Raw genomic sequence first — 25,343 nt, 5'->3', positions numbered from 1 at the left:
GATTGCTTTATTTTTTTCCTAAGATATCTCCTCCTAATTATTCTTAGTGTATAGGAAATCTGGATGCCTCCCAGTCATGATGATACAAATACTGCTTTTTACATCTGGTTCAATAGCATTTATGTTTATTAGAACAATGGAAACCAAAATTTATGAATCTCACATGAGAAAGATTGGCCTTCATATTTATCATCAGATAAATCTTTAGTTAGAAAATCTGAGGATAAAGGTGAAGTGATTGTGATTATGGATCAACACATTTATGTAGCTGAAGCATATAGACGGTTGTTCATTTATGTGTTATGTGTATTGACTCTATATGATTTGATCAGAGTCAAGCAGGATTGTCATCAGCTCTCCCACAGATGGAGTACAATGTTCTCTTCAGGAAATTTATTGTGACTCCTGTTTTTCCTCTTCTACCTAAAATTCATAACCTTTGGCTGCCCCAGGAAAATCTATTGTGGCTGGCAATGGTCTCTTCTGGGAGACTGTAAGCTCTCTGAGCAGGGACTGTCTTTTTGTGTAAGGTGTACAGTGCTGTGTATGCCTTGTAGCGCTATATAAATAAGTAGTAGTATTTAAGTCATTACCACCACTGATTATGCATATCTCTTGTTACGTTAGGGACTGTTCTCATTTAATTATTGTCCTGTATGATTTACATGAGTATGACATGTTTTGTTGGTAACCCTGGACACTAAATTTCTGTCTATTAATATTCCTTAAATAAAGCAATAGGTGGGCTACAAGTCAGGTCTTGTTCCACCTGTGAAAACTGATTACATTCATACTCTTACCTCCACAGCAGATAAGAATGTGTTTCTTCTAAGAAGATCATCTGTACCACCAGATACAATGCACTATGATGTATGCCTCCTCTATTAAGTCCTAGGAAAGATATATTGATATATTTTTTGGCCTGGATGTTTGATGTACCCTATTTGCAGATATTTTACTTGGCTTAATTCCTGCAAAGTGAATTTCCAATTTCCCTGTCAATTTGATACATCAGGTATCATCTTTTTGGAGATTACAAGTTGTAAACAGGCTGCATATCTGGGTACCAGGCTTTATGATAAATCTGCTGACAAGAACACTTTGCTACGGTATGAATGTCACCATCCAAAGCTGTTATTCCATTAGGCAAGGTTTGATTGTCGCTAATGCTAAAGGGTTTATAAGATATATTCCTACAGAAAGGTTATCCCTTCAATATTGAAAGGACTTTCAAATGGGCTTTGTGTACCTACAGGGACCACTTTTTTTAATCCAGCTGCTTCAGGGTCATCATCCCAACTTTTCTGGTTTTTTTGTTTTTTTTTACTTTTTCACATAGTTCATTTCAGTGTCTTAAAACACTGATTCCTCTTGAAACTGCACATACATTTATGGAATTTCCTTTTCTTGCTTGTAAAAGGTATTGGAACTTCTTTTCATTATCTACGGGTGACAATTCATTCTCAGTTATCTTTTGTCCCACATGTTTTATCCCTTGTTAAATCTTATTTTTTCACTCTTAGACAGCTACAGTCTATTTGTAAGTTTTTTTTTCTCGTGATTCATTCCATGCACGTATTCTTTTGCTCTTTACATCCAGGCTTGATTGCTGTATGTCATTTTCACTGGTTCATCTCAGATCTTGCTGTAAAGGTTAAAATCATTGCAGAATATGGCTGTACATGTTCTTTGTCATACTGGTAAGTTTCATCATGTTTCTCATCTGCTTAAGAAACAACACTGGTTGCCTGTTTCTTTTTGGGTGCAATATAAAATTCTTCTTCTGGCATTCAAAGCATTTTGTATTGGCCTCCCTCCATATCTTGCTTCCCTTACCACCCCTTATTGTCTTCCCCATACTCTTCACTCCCTAAACCATCACCGTATGGTGTTACCAGGCCCTAGAGCAGCTCAGTATGAACATACCAGACATAGTGCTTTCTATTTTCTTGCCACAGCCACTTGGAATAGCCTACCTTTAGAACTTTGAACTGAATTGTCTTTCTCTAAATGTAAAACTGCTATTAAGACTTGGCTTTTCATGCAGGCTTTTGGGAGCCAGTAGTTATACATTTGGTATGGGTCCTCAATTACCCTCTCCCCTAACTCTTAGCTATTCTTCCCCTGTTTTTTGGTAAAGCTTTTTTTTCTATTTTTAGGTGTCGTTAGGTTGTTTGCCTTTCCTATCCAGATATTGTAGTTCCTTTGCATTTTCTGCTTAGCCTGTAAACCGCTTAGTTCTGTGCACAGCCTTTGCAGTATAGTAAAAGCTAATAAAAGACAAAGGAACCCTCTTAGTACAATGCCTCCTGTTATGCATGCTTCATTCACCTCTTTGTCATTATAAATGTGGGACATGCCAAGAAGTCCAGCCCCAGAGTGTCTGATGCCCTAGGGGAACCTTCAACTGTGCTAAATGCCCTCCCCCCCCCCCCCCCCATGCCCAGCATTTTCCCTTCCCTACCCCCAAGGTGTTCAACATCCCCCCTTCCCTACCTACCCCTTGAGGTGTCCAGCATCTTCCTCCCTTTCTCCCCCGTCTCCACGTGTCCAGCATCTCACCCCTCTTAGAACCTTTTGTAGCTGATCTCTTCTAGCTGCAGGATCACCCAGGCCTGCTTTTCTAAACAAAAGTCAGTGTGTGACAGGCACGGGATCTTGAGCATCTGCACATGTTCAAGACCTGCCATGTCCCACCCATCTTCCTGTTTTGGAGGGGGCAGACTACAGTGGCTTGAGCCATACATGTGTGATGCCCCATGCCAGCTGTGCTGACTCTTGCTGTAATGTGGCTCAGCCTCTAACTTCTGCCACGCTGGTGCAACCCTCCCATCCTATGATCTAAGGGCATCCAGAGCTGAGAAATATCACCTTGATCACCCCAGTAGGATTTCCCAAGAGATCCCAATGCAACTAAGGATGTCTCCGAGCCGCTGTGTCTCTACACTACTGCCAGCTAATTCTTTAAGTGATTACTTGATAACAGCACTGATAATCTTGTCAGAGAGAGTGCATCTAAACTGTACCTTGCAAGGAGGGAAAGAAGTAGCTTTATGAACTGTTTTGACTTCGGCCATCTCGGTGGTAGAAGCTAGGAGTAAGAGAGTACAGCATTTCTAAAGAAGTACCAGAGCAAAGGAGAGACTTTTGTATATAGTTTGCTACTGTTATCAATGCATTGCACTATGTTATGCCCTGTTGCTGTTGAACTGCCTTAAAGATATGATACTGTAGTAATATAATATGTTATAGACTTTAGCTTTCTGTTGTTTTTCTGTTTGCCTCTATTTCCTCCTATTCTTTATTTAAATAGTGAATTGCCTCTTGCTAAGATGTCTTGTCTTTCTTAGCCAAATTGTAGTTCCTTTCTGTTTCAAACTTCTTAAATGTTTTTTTATTGTAAACCGCTGAGACCTGTGAGTTAGCTTTGGCGGTATAGCAAACTTTAATAAACCATAAACCATAGAAGAGGTTCTGGTTCAGATAAAAGTACATTGGAGTCAGCTGAGTTATTTTTGTGGAGAACTATAAAAAGTCTGAACTGCTTATTCAGCCTCCTGGAATAATTCCTGTCCTGGCCTTGGCCCTGGTAACCAATAAATCTGATTGTGTACCTAGTTCACATTCCATAAGGCATACAAACTCTAAAATGGAGAAAATGATGTAGATAAGAACTGTAACCATATTCAGTGTGCCCAATTTCATTCCTGGTGCATAGCCACAGACCGATTTCAGGGATCCCTACACTTATTTATTTGTAACACAGTTTATAGACCGCTCTATCCTATGTTCTAGGCGGTTTGCAAAAATGACATCCATAATAAAATTAAACAAAACAATATCTTCCATACAGAAACAATTACTAAAACAAAAAAACTAAAATAAACAGTTCTCCAGTCAACTAATATCACCCATCTACAATAAACCCGAGTGAAAAAAAAAATAAGCCTTAGGCAATTTTCTGAATTGCAAATAGTTATCTTTCTTAATTTAATGGGTAACTCATTTCATAATTGGGAACCTTCAATGTAAAAAGTTTTAGATCTGGTATCCTCCAATCTAACCTGTTTATAAGAAGGGACAGTTTGTAACTAGGGGTCCTCTATAGCTATACCGCCCATGTGACTAAAATTTAGATGTAGCCATTTACACCAATGAAAAGCTGGTGTAAATGTCCATGCCTAACTTTAGGCACAGAATGGGTTATTCTATAACACTGCATATAAATTTTAGGAATGCCCATGACTCACCCATGCTCCTCCCATGGCCACACCCACTTATGAGAGCCGTGCGATAGAATTTACGCAGTGTACTTTATAGAACACACTTAGTGAGTTGTGCACATAAATTCTAATTAGTGCCAATTGGTGCCAATAATTGCTTGTAAAGGGCACTATGACCCTATCACAGGTCTCCTATGTACTTGCAGGATTGCTGATTGGGTGATATATGAGGTGGTCCTTTGTGATGGGAAGGGTATATAAGTAACTGCTCATATAAAGAGACTCTGAAATAGTCCTGATGGCAAGAGAGTTTCATATCCTTGTATCAGCCTATTTCCAGGGGGGGGGGTACTCTTTCCCCCCACTTCGTAGAAACTACTTCTCTATAGCTAAGATTCTGTCTTTCTTCCTTCCTTCCTTTCTATCTCTCTATTCTGTAACCTTTGTATGAGAAATAAAACTTTCCTTCCTATTGTTAGATTCTGTTCTGTAAAACTACTAATTCCAAGAGCCAATAATATTTCTTGTGCTGTTGCTGGTGAGTAATAAAGATTCCTTTCCTTCTTCTAACTTAGCCTGAGATTTTTGTAAGAATAGCATGACCAAACACGCAGCCTAGAACATAGCATCCAATTATCGGCACCAATTGAGTTGCGAGCGCAAATCAGAATATGCCCAGATTTGAGCATACAATTCTAGTAGCACTATATAGAATTTGCAGGTAAATGTACGGTATTTCTTTTTTTCTTTTTTTGGAGGGTGGTATCACGGGTGAAGAATGGGTGTGGATGTGCTAATCTTACCGCCACACTAACTGGTTAGTGCATCTATAATGCAGGAGGCCTTAGTACCTCCTAAATAAGAGGCAGTCAGTGCTCCCATGTTAATTTTTTAAAAATGACTGTGCACTAATGCTAACAAACATTAGCATTAGCGCACAGTCATTTAAAAAAATTAGCAATAAATATTTTAAAAAAGCCCTTTTTTGACAGCCATATTAGAAATGGGCTTAGAATGCAGGAAAAGCCCACATAAGGACAATATAAGCCCATTTACTAGCACAGCTTAGTAAAAGGGCCCCACAGTTCCTAGATATGACACCTAGAGACCAAACACAAAAATAGAGGGATCACCCAGTGACTCACCTTTGCAGGTTGTTTTTAAGCCACACACACACTGTACTAAGAAACTAAGTAGTTCATTAAGAAAAAGGAGATCAATGAATCAGGAAAGATGTAACTTGCAGACAACAAAGAGGGAAAGGAATTCTATTGTTAACGCTATCTAATTACAATAATTAGTGCTTCAGTAAGATTCGAAGCAGGCTGTCTGCAAGATGTACGACTGGATTTTGACTACAGATCTGATCTACTGCACTTCCCAGTCAAAAAAAGAATATCTGACTTCCTAACCAACAGCATGGGGTAATCTTAATACATTCTCTGAACACAGTACTGCACTCCCTGAACATACTGGAGGAACAAGAGGTTAAGCTCCTGTTTTGAGTTACTGTACAAGTTTAACACCTTCAGTCCTGGTTGACACAGAGGGATGTCTTTGGGCTGAAAGGATTCCAGAACTTTGTACAAGTCTGGGCAGCACTGCCAAAGTAACTCAGGAGCTTGCAAAGAGAGGGCATGTGCACTGGAAGAGAAAACATGGAATAATGACAAGCACATAACCCCCCTATTTTGTCTCGTCTCTTTCAATAACAGTTCAGGTTTTCTAGTTTCTTAAGGCACATAAATAAAGCTTTCGATGAAGAGCACTGTTTTAAGAGATGACACTTTTAAGTCAACGCTGAAAGACACTCATTGCTAAACCAATGAAATTGGTTTGGTTTCCAAAATGCAAAAGAACATTAATATTTTATGGTGTCTCCATCTGAGTCTGTGTCTATTGCCATTTAAGTTTCTATTTTAAGTTTGAATGATACTTTTCCTTCATACGGGTCATGAGGATTGTCTGAAGAGATTCCTTTTCCAACGACTTTGCACACCACTGATATCTCTGTATTGTTCTTGGTATTTAAAAGTTTCACAGCCACCAAGGGATTTGTGTAGTTTGGCTAAAAATGAAAAATTAGAGATTAACATGTGGTTACCTGACTAACTTCAGCTAAATATTTTACCATTATACATTACTTATGGAACGTGTTACATATTTGGATTAGGAGGCCCACCTTGCATTTTGTAACCAAATTAGAACTTGTTCCAGTCTCAAATACTGCTATGTTGAAAAGAGCACCCAAAACAGCAACTATTGTTTTGGCTATTTGGTGTTACCACTTTATTGTGCCAATGTGGAAGTGGGACTTGAACCCTGGCTTCCTGAGTTTGCAGTCCACTGTTTTAATTATTAGGCACTCTCTCTCTCTCCCCCCTTTTTTTATAGTATACCCTGTTTCCCCGAAAATAAGACATCCCCTGAAAATAAGACCTAGTAGAGGTTTTGCTGAATTGCTAAATATAAGGCCTCCCCCGAAAGTAAGACCTAGCAAAGTTTTTGTTTGGCCCCGATGGGACATGGACACAGAAACCTTAATTGTTTTCGCTGCAACCCAAAGACAAAATAATCCTACCTAATAAAAAGCACATCCAACGTTCTGAAGCCGCCAGCGTTGCAGTGAAGCCTGAAGCCCTGAAGTGTTCGTCGGCTTCGTAATAGCTCCGCCCTCCACCCGCTAGCCCCGCCCTCAGAGCACAGCTGATCACAACAAAATTGCTCGCGCTGTTCCGCCCTCCCGCCCCTCGCGCCGTGCCACTCAGTTCCTCGCAGTGCTAAAAAAAAACATCACGGGGGGCACGGGGTCAGTAACGCGGAGGGGGAATTGAAATTGAAGGGACGGGGGAATCTGCAACTCTGTGGGAGGGGCGTGGGCGGAGCTTCAAAACAAGCAGGACTGGTTGGAGGTGGTGTTGAAAGACGTTAAAAGAAAAAAAAAAAGAAGGAGGAGAGCAACAATAAATGTGAATTCTTCTTCATGAAAAAATAAGACATCCCCTGAAAATAAGACCTAGCGCATTTTTGGGAGCAAAAATTAATGTAAGACACTGTCTTATTTTTGGGGAAACAGGGTAGTAGATGATGTTGAGTGTTGATGTGGCTTAGGCCCTTTGTGATCATATCTCTAAATATCTTTGTTGCTTGCATTTGTCAGCATCTTATAATGGTCAGCTCTAATTAGCAGAAGTTAAGTCCATGGAAGGCCCAGTCATTTGAGAGAGCTATGCTGTAAGTAGAATATATATATATATATTTTTTTTTTTCCATTATGATTCTGATTATTATTTTGCTTATGATGTACAAATCTAAATTCTTACCAATTAGAAAAGGCTGGAGTAGAGATTTGAAGATCAATGATGAGGCTATTGCAGCACTTATCGAACTCTATGTCCATGATCCCATTATAGTGTCCACAGAAAACATGCAACCCTATAGGCATGAGCCAATAACATTTTGTGAACCCATTTGGGAAACTTTGGATTAGAGGCTGTGGTCTCTTGGTTACAGATTAATAAAGTGAAGTTAAATGGTGGCAAAATTGAAGGCACATTGTGGTCAGGCTGTTTCCCATCCATTCAATCTCCTTATCCAAATTTGACAAAGGAGTACCACTCAAGACATCAGTAAGGAATTTGGAGATTTTGGATAGATTCCTCACTTTCATTGGAAGTGTAAGTCTCCAAACTAGTTCAAGGGATGTTTTGCATCACATACATTTATATAGTCAACTTAAAGCATACAGTGGGAAAATGACATACTATGGTACACAGCCTGGTTTTAACAGGACTTCACTAAAGAAATGCATTATACATGGGATTATCAAAAAGAATTCTAACAGCAGATTCACCTATTGCAAAATACAGCTTGGAGGCTGCTTGGAAAATTGAGAGTAAAGGACTATGTTATCCTAATGGTTAAGGTGCTTCACTGGCTCAAGCATGGTTGGTTCAAGGAACTGATGCTTTTATTTAAATCAAGGTATGAAATGGAGCCCCCCAATATCTTGCTAATTGTATTGTCCCATGTGTACCTGGATGTAACCCAGATTCTGCTCTGGGTAATTTATTAGTTGTACCTTCCCTGAGTGAATGTGTTTATATTTTTTTAGGTCTAAGTATTTTTCTGTTGTGACTCCAACACTTTGGAAGTAGGCTTTTCCTGGAAGCATCACAGTGAGAAGCTATTTGTGGTTATGCAAGGAAATCAAGCATGACTTTGGAGACAGACCTAAACCTAAAGGGGGGATATGTAGGATGGGCATTATAAGTATATTATTTCAGTAAGTATTGTAAACTGTAGTAGATGTCTGTTAATTTTTATATTTCTATATTTATGTGGTCTATTATTGCAAATCACTTCAAGCTTTGTTAAAGGTAATAAAATAAATCCTACATAGTGGGGATAATTCTAAAGTAGGCGCTAACATTTATGCACCAACTGGTATTGTGCATCTGAACTAATTGTGAATAAACTAACATGTGGTAAAGAACTTTTCTGTGCTACAGCAGACATTCTGGACACATCCTCTGCAGTTACTGAACAGCTTTTGCACTTACTGTGCATTAATGTTTGAACTTAAAGGATGGAAAATGCAAATATTAGTCAAACCTAGTAAATGGAATCCTTAGTGTCTCTTAAACTATATTGTTGTGATTTATGTCATTGAGATAATTACATACAAACTGAAAAGATACAAAAATATTTTGAGAAATTTTACCTGGGCCTTCTTTCCATAATAAGGGAAGTAATACAGAGGAAAAGAACGATTTGATGGGAAGTATTCAACTTCGCCAAGCTCTCCATTCTCCTAATTATGTAGGGAATAAGAAAGCTAGTTAGTTCATTATGCTATACAATAGATCAGCCCTCAGCAATTGTATTACTTTTGTACCCGAGACACTGAAGGCTATCTGTGGAGGACTCCGGTTTTTGCTCTTAAAAAAAACAAACCAAGAATCTGTATGTTATTCTTTGGGTAGGCTGAGTGGACCAAAATGGTCCTTTTCTACTGATATTTTCCATGTGTTTAATAGTAATGTAATGTTACGTATTGATCATAATCTCAGAATAAATATTGTGAATCCCGTTGAACAGTGAAAAGAAAAATTTTATTTTTAGTAAATTCCTTCTTAAAAGAATATATTTGACTGCCAAAATTTGAACCATGAATCAGGGACATGTTAGTGCTGCATGAAGGCAGAGCAGGGCGGTTTGTGAAACTGGCCTGTAAGAGTGAAACTGTGTCAAGTAATTATACTAACGTGGATATCTAGTGTACCTTGATCTCATAATTTATTTTTTAAAGACTCTGTATGTAGCACTATACAAGTAAAATAAACTTAAGACTGAACGAAAACAGGGGTACACAAGTTAATTCCTCAAGGGCCACAAACAAGCCAGGTTTACAGGACATCCCTAATGAAAACGCATGAGAAAGATTAACATTTAGTGGAGACAGGCAAATCTAGCCAAAGAGCCCTTCCAAACCCTGTGGCACATCACTGATAATATCTATTTACCACTACCCTCTGTCTCTGTCCACTTAACCAGTTTTTAACCCAGTCAGTTGCTTCAGGGCCCATGCCAAGGTTACTCAGTTTGTTTATCAGTTGCTTATATAGAAACATGTTAAAGGCTTTGCTAAAATCTAAGTACACCCCCTTGAAGGTTAGAGAGATGGGACATGGCATATTAAAGCAAGAAGACAGGTTGATTGTATTTATGCTGTTAACAAAATTGCAAGTTTTATGTAAACTATACCTGCTGTACGCTGCCTTGGGTGAACCGTTTCATAAAGGCAGTTTACTACATCTCCAAAAATAAATAAATAATAAATGAATAAAATAAAAATATTGTGCAAAAAGAGTAAGTTGAACAGTACCTGTACAGTTTATATGGGGATTACCAAGAAGGCATGAGGAGAACCATGGATGTGCAACAGAGATGTAAGGATTAAGAATACATTAAAGCATCTTGTAAAAAATTAGGTTTTCAGAACAGTCATACTTACTGTAGCTGTGCAGTCCACATATGGGGGATCTGTTTCATTTCCAGGGCAGAAGTTGATAATCTATAATGTAATTAATTTCTTGATTAGTTATGTGGTGAAAATGGTTCTCAAAATTACTACAAAACAGGATGCCGCCTCTCCCTAGTGAGGTTCTTCCACTTCTTGTGGTGTATCCTTCCCTCCTTTAGATTGAGAAATCTGGAGGAAGAGTGGAGCCCTATCCAATGCCACACTGGGAGGGGAGGCGAGAGAAAAAGCCACTACCTTTCTGCTCCTTCTGTAGAGATAGCTAAGGAATTGCCCACAACATACAACAGAAAAATTTGAGGGAACTGGAGACTAGTAAACATCAAGCAGCAGATTCTTGTAGACTTCGCACCTTCTGTCTCTCTGCACCCTACACCTGGAATAAACTTCCTGAGCCCCTTCATCTTGCCCCATCCTTGGCCACCTTTAAATCTAGACTGAAAGCCCACCTCTTTAACATTGCTTTTGACTCGTAACCACTTGTAACCACTCGCCTCCACCTACCCTCCTCTCCTCCTTCCTGTACACATTAATTGATTTGATTTGCTTACTTTATTTTTTGTCTATTAGATTGTAAGCTCTTTGAGCAGGGTCTGTCTTTCTTCTATGTTTGTGCAGCGCTGCGTACGCCTTGTAGCGCTATAGAAATGCTAAATAGTAGTAGTAGTAGTAGTCTATGTAAATCTGCCCAGCAACAACACCAAAGTCCAAAAAGGAACAGAAGGGAACCCAGATAAAGGAAACACACATTCTCTAGTTTACTGTTTTTGTTTGCACTATGGAGGTTGCCAAAAAAGATTGTACCATATGTCACATTATGGCCTTCATTTTACAAGCCCTATTCGCATTGGATACATGCATAAACCGGCACTTAAATGTTTATCTTGCATAAATATCCAAGCCCCATTTTAAAAAGCCAGGTATGCACATCTCAAATGGTAAAAAGAATGACCTGAGAATGTTTAGAGCAGAACAAATGCATGGCAAGTTAATAGATGTTTGTTCCCAATTTCAGAAGGTGACTAAACATCTATGTTCTACAAAATCAATGTCAAGAGTTATACCTGCCGCCAAGCACATTTAGGATTTGGTAAACAGCTGCTAGCACTCCACTGGAGGGATTAGGGATGGTTGCCCCCTTAGTGTCCCAGTTATTTTTGCTCCCCCCCTCCCCAAATGCCAAACTGTCAAAGGAAGTTGGTCACTGTGACAGCATCTGGTTAATACATGGTTATGTACCTAAAGTTGTAAAGATAGTAGGTTATACCCAGTTATATTGCCATTGTACAATATAACTGGGTATGTGCTGGCTTTGAACCTGTTGATTATTTTCTACATCCATACGCATCTGGTACATAAACATCCATGTCGCCTATATTTCAGAACAGGCTCTATGTTGGAAGATTCTGTTCTAAAATACTTGTGAAACTTGAGACATACTGATCTTCACGTCTCAATTCCAGCTTCTACAAGCTGTCTAAAATGGAGCTGTATACATATTGAGCAAAATCTAAAATTTTTAGGTTGGAACACTAGTAGAGTTCAGAATTGCTACTGGCATTCAGAATGTAATCCGTTGGGTTGGTCGTGAGCCCTTGGGCCCTGGCCGAGGCCAGCAGGGCGCCGACCCAGGCCAAGGGGAGACCGACCCACCACCGCACACCCCAGCTACACAATACCCCCTAAGCTACCCCTCCCCACAGTCCCTCAGGAAGAAGGGAAATAGGCATACAGGCGGGCCTCGCGGCCGAACCGGAACCCATGCATACAGAGCCACTCGTGCGAGCCTCACGGCTGAACTGGAACCCAATCACACACAGGGAGGGGTGAAAGAACCCAGAGGGCCCCAAGATGCCAGACACACGCTGAACACCAGCAATAGGGCAGAGGGGGAAACAAAGGACCAGAGCGGGCCACGCCCACGCAGGGGACTAGCGCAGGACAGGGGAACTAAGACAGCAACCTCCCCCCCCCCCACCAGGGTAGGAGCCCCAGGCAGAAGCCAGAGGAACCAGACACAAAAGGAAGGCAGAAAGCCTTTGCCTCAAACCCACTGTAGACAGAGGCACACGGAACACAAAGGGTTAAGCTTGTAGAGCCAGCAGAGAGAGAGTGCCATAAATCAACAAACAATCAGAGAGAAGGCTTCCCCTCCCGAGAGGGCGTGGGGCCCATCCAACAAACACACTGGCAGAGGCAGGAATACAATACACACAGTACACAAAGGGTTAAACTCATTGAGCCAGCAAGCTGGGACACTGGGAAGAGAAATCCTTAAAACAAACAAACAAAGGAGAACGCTCTCACTCAGCCCAGAGCCTGGAGGCTGAGCAATGCCCAGCCCCCACTAAACAAACGAAACACAGATCCCTGTCAGAACCTAGAGCACGTTCTGAGAGAAACCTATCAGGCTTTCCTGTTACCACCAAGTAAGTAACGCAAAAGCAGAGAAACTCTTCAGCTGCAGGCTAAAGTACTATTCCCTGACACAACCCCTGGCAGCCAATCAGAAGAGACGTCCCCCCTCCCCCTCAGCCAAACCGGCAGAAGAACACAGATTTTACAAACACAGGCAATGCCTCAGACACTGGAGGTCAAATCTTCCCACCAATGAAGAACTCGCACTGAGATTTTGGGAAAGTAAAGGGCCCTTTTACTAAAGCTTAGTGCGTGCTAACAGACATTAGCATGTTCTAAGTGCCACAAGGCCCATATGTGTAAAATAAGAAGTGGGAAGGTGCCGGATGATCCAAGAATAAAAATAAAAGAAGCAAAATCCTAATCATTACATCTGATAATACCACTAACTAATAGCAGAGGGGAAAGTGGAAAATAGAAAGTGTTAGGATGAAACATATTATAAAAATCAAATACCAATTAAAATAATCAAGAAATAATTACAAATATTGGCAAGACAAATTCACTACTTCAACATAATCAATTTCAAATTCTATAACAGTCATTCAGAAGCGTAACCTAGTTCAACAAAACACCTGCATCAGGTAACTTGGTTGTCACTGGAGTGGAGGAGTGGCCTAATAGTGCAGCAGGCTTTGATCCCGGCATCCTGGGTTCGATTCCCACTGCAGCTCCTTGTGACCTTGGGCAAGTCACTCAACCTTCAATTACTACTACTACTTATCATTTCTATAGTGCTATATGATGGTTAAGCGGATTATAAATGCCTAAATTAAATGGGATTAGCAAGATATGTCAAAGGACAAAAGGTCCTGGGGAGAGAAACCAAGGGATAAAAATGGAAAAGAAATTAAAAAGAAAAAATCTAAGAAATGCTATCAGTTGGTGGTATTTCTTTTACTCCGAGCCCAGAAAGACTTATTGTTCCAGTAATCCATGCTGAAAGCCACAACAATCAAATGATATTGGAGCATTTCCTGATAGTACTCAGAAGTTATCCAAGCATCTTTTTCAACACATCAGCATTTTGATGAAGCAGCTTAGCTTTAAAGATAATCTACTTGCAATTTTATAACAGGTTGCCTGTGTGTGAAGGACACATAGACCCCTATTTTAGCCTATTTCATAAAGAACATTCAGTGGCATTTTAGAAAGAATGTCCAACTCAGAATAAGGACATCCAAGTTGGTATGTTGCTGGTGGTGCTAGTATTTTAGAATAGGATCTGCCAGTTTACATCATGTTCTAAAGTATATGAGAAATGAAAATCCATGAGCTGATTACATCTAGTGTGGACATCCATATTACAAACTGAAAAGTCCAAACTATGAATGGGGTGAAAAAAGGGACATGGATGTCATTGTGGTAGCATAGGTAATGCCTATGTTATAAAATGGGCCACATGTGGAGTACTAGCCCAATAGTTAAAGCAGTAGGCTAAGAACCAGAGGAGGACCCTGGTTCAAATCCCACTGTAGCTCTTTGTGATTTTTGTGAGCCCTCTGGGGACAGAAAAATATCTACTGTGACTTCCTTAATTCTTCCAGTGGAAAACTGCTTAATCTTAGCACCTTTCTGTAGCCTGGATGTGTACGTTACCAAGTCTAAGTACCAATGCCTATCTTTTTGGACATAAGCTATCCCTTCCTCTTCTGAAATCAAAACTGGACATCCATATTTTGGCCCCTCTTTAGTCCCACCCAAAACACACCCAGACCATGGCCTCTTGCCAAAAGGACATACTTCATTTTTAGACACCCATATCCCAGCATTATAAAATCAGGATTTGGAAGTACAAAACACAAATAGAGTTTCTGAAGTAAGGGCTGTAGGCACCTCTGTGTTTTATCAAATACTAGCACAAATTTTGCAGAAGTAGCAACTAAATTTTGGGTGTAAAGTACATGCATATTTTATAAAATATCTGTGCCCAAATCCAGGTGTATTCTGTAACACCACGCACGTAACTTAATTGGCTTAATAAGCTAATCAGTGTTTTTATTAGCACTTAACAAGCAATAATGAACACTAATTGGCCATAATAAAAATTTATGTGCACAACTCGCTAAGCGTATTCTGTAATGAACTGCGCCTAACTTTTCACGTGTGCAGTTCAAAAGGGGCGTGGTTATGGGCGGAGAAATGAGCATTCTGTGGTATTCCAAAATTTATGCATGTAGTTATAGAATATGGCCCAGTGTGCTTAAAGTTATGTGCCGGGAATTTACGCCACATTTTCACTGGTGTAAATGGAGGCACGTAATTTTTGGCACTGTAATATCAACTAAGCGTATTCTATTTACTGTGCCTAAATCTAAGATGTGTTCCCTACAGATTTTTCAGGTGCGCTATATAGAATCTGGCCCTATCTCCCAGATTCTATATATGGTGCCTAGCTTCCATGCATAACTTAATTGGCGTAAAAAGGTAATCAACATTTTTAGCAGCACTTATCAAGTAATAACGAGCAGTAATTGACAATAATTACAATTTATGCATGGAAATCACTAAGTGTATTCTATAAAGAACTACGCCTAAATTGCAAAGCGCATAGTTTGAAATAAACGCATGTAGCTTAAAAGGGGCATGTTTATGGACATATTTATGGGCATTTCATGGGCGTTTCAAAATTTCCACGCGTAATTACAGAATACGGGTTACTGTGACTAAATTTATGAGCATGGATTTACACCAGGTTTTTATTGGTGTAAATGGAGACGCATACATTTAGGTGCTATGGTATCAACTTAAGCGTATTCTATACACCATGCTTAAATCTTATAAAATACGCTTAGTTCTGTGAAGAATTTTTAGAATCTAGCCCTATATGTGTAGATCAGAACTCAAACTATGCTCCATCCAAACTTCTCCTCTGAATGTGCATAGATTAAAGTTGCTTTCAAGTATGTGCCTAATTGCATCAAATGTACCTTAAGATGGAGGTAATTTTTATAAGAGGCCTTTCTCTCATATATACTGGCATATAGGCCCATGCATTATTTAATCCATAGATGAAATTTCAAATAAAGTTCTTTCTTCAGTAACACAAAGAGAGAATGTTGTTTTTGAGATTTAACAGCTTGTTACAAGTTTGGTATAAACACGTACCCTGTTCATTTTTATAATAAGACAAGGCTTCCCAGTGTCATATCCAAAATTGCTGTCACACAACCCAGAGCAGTTACCAAGCATTTCTCTTGTAAACTGGCAAGAACATGCAGTGTCATCTGGACCTGAAAATGTCTTCTTGGGGTAATATCCAGTCATGTGCTCACAGTTCCTGTTGGTTGCATTTTGCAAGCTTGCGTTGTATGCTGTAGTTCACAAAAAAATTATAGGAGCATAATTTTATTAATTTTCTATTATGGTCTTTGGAAAAATTATAGAAGTACAGTATTCCTAACAGTAGAAGTGGCTTCTCAAAATGCTAAGTTACATCATTGGTTAGACTGAAAGAAGGCCCAAGGCCCAGTGAATTGAGCTGCTTTCTAACTGGCCAACATCTGTTATAAGTTAATCAAGAAGAAGGCTATAAAAATAGATATTGTAGTCAATACTTGTAGTAATTAGCAAATGAAACCATTTCCAATCCCAGAAATGATAGTCTGCATTTTCCATGGAATAGTACAGTGAGCTGAGAACCAGGGGGAACAAGATCCAATTCCCACTGCAGTTCCATATGACCCTGGATAAGTCATTGAAGGGGTCTTTTACTAAGACACGCTTGGGTTTTTAAAGACGCTAAAATTAGGCGCACGCTAAACGCTAGAGATGCCATTTGTATTCCTATGGGCGTCTTTAGCGTTTAGATCATGCCTATTTTTAGTGCGCATTAAAACACCGGTGCACCTAACTAAAAGAACCCCTTAACCTTCTATTGCCCCAGGAACAGAAGGCAGTTTAGCAAATGCATTGCCCTTACCCTTACATCATTCCCATTGATCCCTTTTGTAGACATGACTGTAGCTTTTTTAATAACACCTTTCATTATTTCACCACTATTTCACTTGTAAATCTTTCTCCATGAAATTAATAAATTTCATTTTCCCTTAGCGTGAGATGATTCACTTTTGTAGTAACTTTGAGATTCCATTGTGGCTCACTGATACATTGGAACAATGTACATAAATCTTTCCTGAACTGTTTTTTCCTGTTTTCCTTTTTTTTTTTTTTAAGAACATTAGTTCAGACAGTCTTTCTCCATATGAAAATTCTCATCTTCGTCAGCTTTGCTTATTTGTTTTTCTAAATTCTATTATTAGAGCAAGAAAATGTACACAGTACCTGATAGAAAATTGTGAAGCGTGCTTACATAGGGTGCCCAAGTTTTGGGATCAGAAACGTTGAAACAGATTTCAATTCCCTCTTCCCCATAGTTGTCTGGTCGTAATGTCACTCCTGAAAGAATGGAAAAGTTAAGGCACTGATGATAAGTACTGTTTTCTTTTTTTTTTGTTTTTTTGTTCAGTTAACTATATGGTTAAACTATAAAGTTTTTAAAGTAGCATGACTAGGAAGCCTAAAAAAATATTTTGATGGTGTGTCCTGTTCTACCATTGTATAAAACAGGGGTGCTCAACTTCAGTCCTTGAGGACCACAGTCCAGTCAGGTTTTCAGGATTTCCCCAATGAATATTCATGATATCTATTTGCACGCACTGCCTCCACTGTATGCAAATAGATCTCATGAACATTCATTTTGGAAATTCTGAAAACCCGACCTGGTGGGTGCCGAGGTTGGACACCCATGGTATAAAGGCTGGTGTGTTCTGAAGCTTCAGCTGACAATCAGAGAGACCAATATGGATCCTTGAAGGCTTTTATGACATTTATCTTTGCTATTATGACATGGTAGCTTTCGTCTCTGTCTTCCCATAGGTTTCACCATTACAGATGATGATTATATTCCTTGCTCTCATGGAAAATGCTGTTGTGAACCAGTTGAATCCACTTAGAGTTATTATACTATGGCGCACAACGTGTGGACCGGACCCTGATGCAGCAAAAGCGAAACATGCCGCATGTCGGTCAGTGGTCTTGCTGCTTATGACTGCAACTAAAGCTAAGCTTTTTTGTTTAAATTTTAAGAAATGTATATAACAGATATTCAAATAAAATTAAAATATGGAATTGGATTAAAAACTCGGACTGGTGAAGAGGCAAGGTGAGCTAAGAGATATTCTGACTCTTATGAAACGAGTCACCACTGAGGTCCAATTTAGATCATACAGAAAACTGTTTCACTTATAAGTTTTGGAATGAAAATATTAGACGCTGGGCTCTTCTTGGATTGTCTATTGTGAACCAGTTGGTCATTTATATGGAAAACTGACCAAATGCTTATGAATATCCGTTCTGGTGTGTTGTTAATTGATGCGAATTTATACCCCGGATGCAGATACCTCTCTGGAACATGGCCATGTAGGATCTTTTTATCTGTTTTTATGTGTGAATAAATTTGAGGGAGGTGAGTCTTATTTTGTCTATGTAGTAATTTTTTGCACATAGTTGGCATACTTTAACTTACACTATTTATTTATACTGCAGACCTAGGTCAAAGTCTGACTGTAATTGGTTCATTTCACACTACTGGAACGGAAACATAATTATTAGACATGTATTATATTCAGTTGTTTTTTTTTAAATCCACTGATGGTTCTGTGTAATGATAATCTAAACTAATCTGTGCAGATGTTAATTTCTGTTCAAATAATTATAAAGTATTCTGAACATTGTTTTGATGAAATATTGACATGGTAGACATGGCAAGGAGAACAAATAGACTGAACTTAAGATTCAGTGGAGGATAGAAATTCATTATAACTGTGCTGTATCTTTGTTAAATCCATCCGTCTCACTAACAACCTAGAGCTCCCAGAGATTGCTTCTAGCCGAGGTGCACGAGCTGCAGCTCATTCCACAGATCCGTTCATGTGCCCATAAACTAGCTAGTAAGTTTATCACTGAATGAAGGAGAGAGATCTCAGAGAGGCCATATCACACTGTTCCACCAGAGTGAGATGATTAGATATGGCCTCTCTGAGATCTCTGCTTATGCTTCTGTGTTCCTTAGCATTCTACTGCCTCTTATCACACTGTTCCACCAGAGTGAGATGATTAGATAAGACGCAGTAGAATGCTAAGGAACACAGAAGCATAAGCAGTAGACTGGTCATTGGTAAATCTTCATCTGAAGCACTGTATTCCATTCTGGAGGCTGTACTCCTGAACAGATATAGACAGATTGAAGGTGATTCACAAAAGTAGACTAAAATGGTGCAGGGTTTGTGTCAAAAGACCTGTGAGATGATTGTGATCTGCCAGTTAGTTAATGACGGTATAGCAAACCTAAATAAATAAATAAATAAACTATGTAAGCTCAAAAGGAGAGTAGAACTTGATTTGCATACACTGCCTCCATTTGAGTTTTCAGGATTTCCCCAATGAATATGCATGAGATCTAATTGCATGTACACCTACATTGCATCAGTTCTTGATGACTGCAACCCAGTCAAGTTTTCAGGATCTCATGCATATTCATTGGAGAAATCCTGAAATCTTGACTGAATTGCAGCCCTCAAAAACCAAGGTTGCCCACCCCTGAGAACACACTGCAAAGATTTTGAACTTCTATTGGTGATATTTCCAATAATGTGAAATGAATATGTGGTCTCGGTCTATTCTCCATTGGACAACTGTCTATTTTGGTTTTAAAAAACCCAAAAAACTAGGGCTGCATTTCGATTAAAAATGTAATCACTATTGGTATGTTTATTTTTCCCCCCACTGCAACTCCTTGTGACTTAGGGCATATCACTTAACCCTCCATTGCTGAGTTACAGGGAGTTACGGGGAGGGGGGGGGGGGAGTTTGAAATCAATAACATACCTTTAATCGTGATTAAAATTTTAATCAAAACGCAGCCCTACAAAAAATTTAAGAACAAAAAGTGATGAAAAAAATTAGAAATACAAAATACAAATAGAAAAATTACAAATTAAAAATTCTACAACAGCATGCAGAATAGCTATAAACAGCATTAGTTTTCACAGCCTACTTCAGAAAAGCAAGCCTAACCCCCCCCCCCCCAACCAAAACCCACAACAGTATAGCAACAAATCACTGTATTCTTTGATATCCTTATTAGTTATAGTAGGAAAGTCAAAACTGAATAGGGGTGGAAAATGGTATAATCTTCTTGTCCTTAGAAATGGCAAGCTAGAATGCAAGGTTCAGATATATAGAAAAGGCAACATGGAAAAGCTTGTACTGCCACTGTGTGTTTTGTACTTGCTCTGTAGATAAGTGAAGGACTTTGAGTCCCAGGATAGTTGATAAAATGCCAATTTTCATCAGGGTTAATTCCACTATTAACATGTATCTGTGAAGTTTCCCCCCCCCCCCCCCCCCCCCCAACTGCATGTACCTTGACTAATGCTGGCAGGAAAACTTTGGAAACCTAATCAAATCTCTGATTGTAGGGTAATATACAAAGTTGTTTTCATACCTGGTGAATGTAGTCGATCTTGATAATCCGGTGTATATGGATTGAGAGTTTTCATCAAGGAATACAAGGCTAGTGCAAATAATCCTATTATGACCAGGTAGAAGGCCACATAATACAGACTGATGTACACTGTAAAGGTTAAGAAAAAGAGGAAGTTAGGAACAATAAAAGGTTTTGAGCTTGATTTTTGGAGGAACTGTTGGAGGAGGACAAAAAGTAAAGGATATAAGTTGATACCTGTAATTGTAATCAGTTTTGAAGTAATTTTCTCTTTAACTGTCAGAATCACACTTTTCATTCTTTAGTTTAAAATTAGCTTTTTGTTGATGCTCGATTATGGATCAGTCTCTACAACTCAGTCAATGAGATGGCTCCATTGGGCAACATTCTAAGATATCCAGTTGTGGTTTTTAACTCACCCAGGCAGTCCGATTTACAGGATAGTTGTAATGAATCTGCATGACAGAGGTTTGCAGGGTCTGCCTCCAACAAATATAGATCTATCTTGTGCATATTTATTGTGGGAATCCTGAAAACCTGACTAATGTGGTGTGCTGTGAGGATGGGGTGAGAATCACTGCACAACTTGGAACCTACTACTACTACTTATCATTTCTATAGCGCTACAAGGCACACGCATCGCTGTACACCATACACAAAAAAGACAGTCCTTGCTCAAAGAGCTTACAACCTATCATAAATAGCCTCTCATGTTGGATATTTAGGGGTCAGTATTCAGCCACAGTGATGACCAGCTTGAAATCCACTCGTAACCATGGACTGAGTTAAATCTGGATATTCAATGCCATTAAGAAAAAGCCCTGTTTTGCAGATGCAGTAAAAACTGGCTCGCCGCATACCCAATGCATGCGCCTACACTACCGCAGGCCACTTTTTACTGCAGCTTAGTAAAAGGATCCCTAAGTGCTGGCTCTAACTACACTCCATCCACAGACTGCTGCTAACCTAGCCAGTTAGAATTAGATTCTGTATGTGGCGCCTGAAAAATCGATGCCGAAAATATTTCCGCCAAGGCAAATTCTGTAAACCGCACCTAGATTTAGGTGCGATTTATAGAACATGCCTAGCGGCCATGCTTGTGCATAACTCTAGGTGCATCCATTTAGGCCAAGTAAAACTTGGTGTAAATGCCGGTGACTAAGTTAGGCGTGTAGCAGATGAATTTATAGAACATAAATCACAAATTGATGTTTCAATACATGAAAAAAATGATCATAAATGGATATCAATTATAGAGGGCCTTTTACAAAGCTGTGCTAGTGTATTTAGATCACAGTGATAATCAGCTGGCAGTAAACGCTGAGACACCATAGGAATATAATGGGCATCTCAGCATTACCGCCAGCTGATTTTTACCGTAAGCTAAAAACACTAGCGTGACTTTGTAAATGACCCCCATAGTTTGGAATCTGCCTTTACTTGTTCCATACCATTTATCATTTATTCCTTTTATATACCGTTTCTTATTGCTGGTGCAAAACAGAACGGTTTACATTAAAAAAAAAATACAGCCCTTACATACAAACAAATAAGAACTCCAATCATTGATAGAAAAGCACAGCAACCCAAAATGACAAAGAAGGACACACCTACAAATTAAATACAGTTAAGCCTGAACTTCTACACCTTCTCTACTATCATAAGTTCTGTTCAATACTGCTTGTGAAGAAAAAAGTTTTCAGAAGTTTTCAAAAGTGAATGTAGGACTTCTCCAATCTAATCTCTTTTGGAAGCCCATTCCAAAGAGAGGGAGACAGAAAGAAAAAAGCTGATTCCCGTGTTGATTCCCAACGAGCCTTAGCAAGCGGAGGAATGACTAACCTATTATCTATTAATGATCTAAGTGTCCGCATAGGAGAGTAGGGAATCGTCAAATTTGATAGGTAGCTAGGAATAAGTGAATGAAAAGCCTTATGTGTCAGAGCGAGTACTTTAAATTTGACTCTTGCTTCAATTGGAAGCCAATGAAGTTGGTATAATACAGGTGTTATGACTATGTATACACTAGCTCTTTATTTCCACCAAGAAAAGTAATACTAAATATATTTTGGAGAGGTTTGATTACACAAAATCCCAATGACTGTCATAGTTCATGGAAAAGCATCATACAAATAGCTTGGGAAGCAGTACTTTAGCACTATCCATGCATAAATTAACTTTGAATGTCTTTATTTGTTCCAGCATCCTTGAAATCTATCTAGAAAGAATAAAGACTGTGCAGTAAACTGTTATATTCACCGACATAATACCTACATACTTGTTTAATAATATTCCCTACAAACAAGCTCAGTAGATACATTGGAAAACATACCCCATTTAACTAGGGTTCTTCCCAAGAGCTCTCCTGTGTCTGGATTCCAGACAAAACGCCCAAAGTTTTCCATACGCTGGCTGCAAGTCTTCTTTTCATTGAAAGTTGCCATTGTCCCAAGAAGATGGAATGTCCCTCAACAAATGGGAAATTCAACCGAATGCCAAAGCAGTTGTGAAGGCTCAATTAAGCTTATATAGTGACTTTCAAGGTCAAGTAGAGGACAGTGCATACTGTTGAAACTAACTGCTCTAGCCATTTCATAATCTAGAGTAGCTATTACTCTTAATAAACCAAGATAAAGTACAATGTTCAGTCAGCAGAAGGAACCCATTGATATCACATGCCCTTCTAGGCAAATCTTTCCTGTTACGCATTTTCTGTATCCACTAGGCATATTGTGTACATATTCAACCTGATAACATTTATCTAGTTTGATAGCAACTGCAGTAGGTTTTGTCTCAAGCTGTTTGAAAATTTTCAGACTACTTTGCAAGCTTTGAAACAATATTTTGAATATGACCCTCATATGATGCATATCTTAATTTTGCAATTCTAGGTGTAAAACTGAACAACAGTTTCTGAAAATTAACGTTGATACATTGGGAATCAAATTATTGGTTCACTATTATAAAATGTCTTTCCTATAACAGAGAAGCCAAATTACTGCATACTATAATCCAAATAGCCTTCGTGCAATGATGTTGGCGTGGTGATGTTTTGTAGCTGAGAAGGCATTTAACATTCTCCTAGAACCCAAAAAATGATACTTTTGTATTAGACAGCAGATAACTGGTATATGAATGTGTTTTGATTTCAATAAAATATAAAATATCAATGACTTTTTGTGTTTCATATTGTTTTCAAAATTACTCCAAGGGGGAGGGGGAAGGAGGGAGGTGAAGAGAGCTAAAGATAATGGGGTTGGAGCAGAGGTGATGATAGATAATAAATGATGAGTGATCTGTAGATAATAAAGGGGGAGGGAAAGTGACATAACCAGAGGTGAAGTGGGGAGATGATGACAAAGTTGGAGGTAATGATTGGAGAGGGTGAGGGGAGCCCAGATTGACAGTGGAGAAGATAAGAAACAGCCAGCAGTAGTAATTGGGAGAAGGAAGGATTTGAGAGACAGACAGATGTAGCTGTTATTAGCAGAAGTTTCGCTATCAAAAAAAGGCACAACAAGCTGCAGCATCTCAACCTGGAAAAAGGGAGAGTGCTCACCCTAAGCAGGTGACCTTTATGCAGCCTAAGGAACAGCCTTCTTTTTGACCATGCTCCCCACACCAGTCTCAAAAGCATTCATCCTGCCCTACCTATGGGCAATAGGGTACAGTTTTTGTTTCTATCAGCTTGGTAGAAAATGAAGGTGGTTATCACTTCAGATTCACCAGCCATCCCCTGGATCGTTATCTACCAAGGACTAAACCTGTTAGTTAGGAGATCCGCTTAATTCTCAAGGTCAATGCCATGGAACCTGTCCTGCTTCAGCAAATTTGTTCTCATCATAAGAAGACATATTTTGCTGATTGTGGATCTTCAGGTGCAGCTCTAAACCTTTTCAGCTATGATTCTAGATCTGACTGTTGTTCTCTTCATAAGTAGACTTATTTTGCTAATTATGCAACTCCTATTTAATCACTTTCAGGTTGTGATTGTGAAACCATCTAAACCTGAATTTGTTCTTATCACACGTAATCATCTTCAGCTATGACTCTAGATCTGAATGTTGTTCTCTTCACAAGTAGACTTATTTTACTAATTGTGGAGCTTCTATTTAATCACTTTCAGGTGCGGCTCTAAGCCGAATTTGTTCTTATCACAAGTTTTAGACTTATATTGCTGACTGTGGAACTCTATACACATTTCCTCCTGCATCCTGTAATCATCTCCAGCTGTGACTCTAGATCTGAATGTTGCTCCATTCACAAATAGACTTACTTTACTAATTTTGCAACTCCTATTTAATCATTTTCAGGTACAGCTCTAAACCCAAATTTGTTTCTATCACAAGCTTTAGACCTATAATTCTGACTGTGGAGCTCTATACACATTTCCACCTACATCCTTAAAATATCTTACCAAATTACAAGGAAAGCCTGATCTGCTATAAGGCCCCTCTCAGGAAACATCACCAACCCAACAACAAATCCCTCAACTCAAGGACATCACCACAGGGACAACTCCAAACATCATAGGAAAAATGACCAACCCCAGAACTAACAAAAGCAGATACCTCAAAACCGTTATACTCACCCTACTCCTCCTCACCTTTGCCTACAGTACACCAAACCTTCATACAAATGAAATCCACAATATACCAATTATCTCCCATTCACATCATAACAATTTGTCAAGACAGACCATCATCAACAACCATACACCACCCCTCAACAACATCTACAACCAGAACACACAAAAACAAAAAGACATACATAACAGAAAGACCAAACCAAACACAATCAGCATTAACAACCTCATTAAAATTCATCGTAATAACAAGTCAACCCCCAACTACATTCCAATACAATTTGCATATATAAATGCCAGATCAGTGGCGAACAAAAAGAGAAATCATTAGGAACTGGATAGAGGATGAAAACCTAAGTGCACTATTCATTATGGAAATTTGGATTCAATTCAAAGATGACCACATCCTAAATGAACTATGCCCCCCAGGATACAAAATCCTACACACTACAAGAGGCACAAAACAAGGAAGCAGAATAGCAGTGATCTATCTGTTTTGCACGGCCTACCCTACTGATTCTACTTAAATGCCTCAACTCTACAATGCATCTATACATACATTGCAAT

At 39.1% G+C, this 25,343-nt stretch overlaps 1 protein-coding gene across 1 annotated transcript; it reads right to left on the bottom strand.

Annotated features, from left to right (window-relative positions):
* Positions 1–5,162: 5,162 nt before the first annotated feature.
* ATP4B (ATPase H+/K+ transporting subunit beta) lies at positions 5,163–22,733 on the bottom strand. Its single transcript, XM_030201494.1, has 7 exons — positions 22,524–22,733; positions 20,192–20,320; positions 16,969–17,082; positions 15,793–15,998; positions 10,240–10,299; positions 8,947–9,036; positions 5,163–6,291 (listed from the first exon to the last, which is right to left on the bottom strand). The coding sequence occupies exons 1-7, from the start codon at positions 22,633–22,635 to the stop codon at positions 6,130–6,132; spliced, it is 873 nt and encodes a 290-aa protein (XP_030057354.1). The 5' UTR covers positions 22,636–22,733; the 3' UTR covers positions 5,163–6,129.
* Between the last annotated feature and the right edge of the window lie 2,610 nt (positions 22,734–25,343).

This window comes from Microcaecilia unicolor, chromosome 4 (genome assembly GCF_901765095.1).
Source record: "Microcaecilia unicolor chromosome 4, aMicUni1.1, whole genome shotgun sequence".
NCBI classification, from domain to species: domain Eukaryota; kingdom Metazoa; phylum Chordata; class Amphibia; order Gymnophiona; family Siphonopidae; genus Microcaecilia; species Microcaecilia unicolor.
Note: the sequence above shows the minus strand (reverse complement) of the source record. Positions and strands in the feature narration are given on the sequence as shown.

Excerpts from the sequence above, each read along its gene's own strand:
- ATP4B (XM_030201494.1), bottom strand. The coding sequence starts at position 22,635 with ATGGCAACTTTCAATGAAAAGAAGACTTGCAGCCAGCGTATGGAAAAC. Across the intron at positions 17,083-20,191 it reads AGATCGACTACATTCACCAG|GAGTGACATTACGACCAGAC; the intron begins GTATGAAAACAA and ends CCATTCTTTCAG. Across the intron at positions 15,999-16,968 it reads GCTTCACAATTTTCTATCAG|CATACAACGCAAGCTTGCAA; the intron begins GTACTGTGTACA and ends TGTGAACTACAG.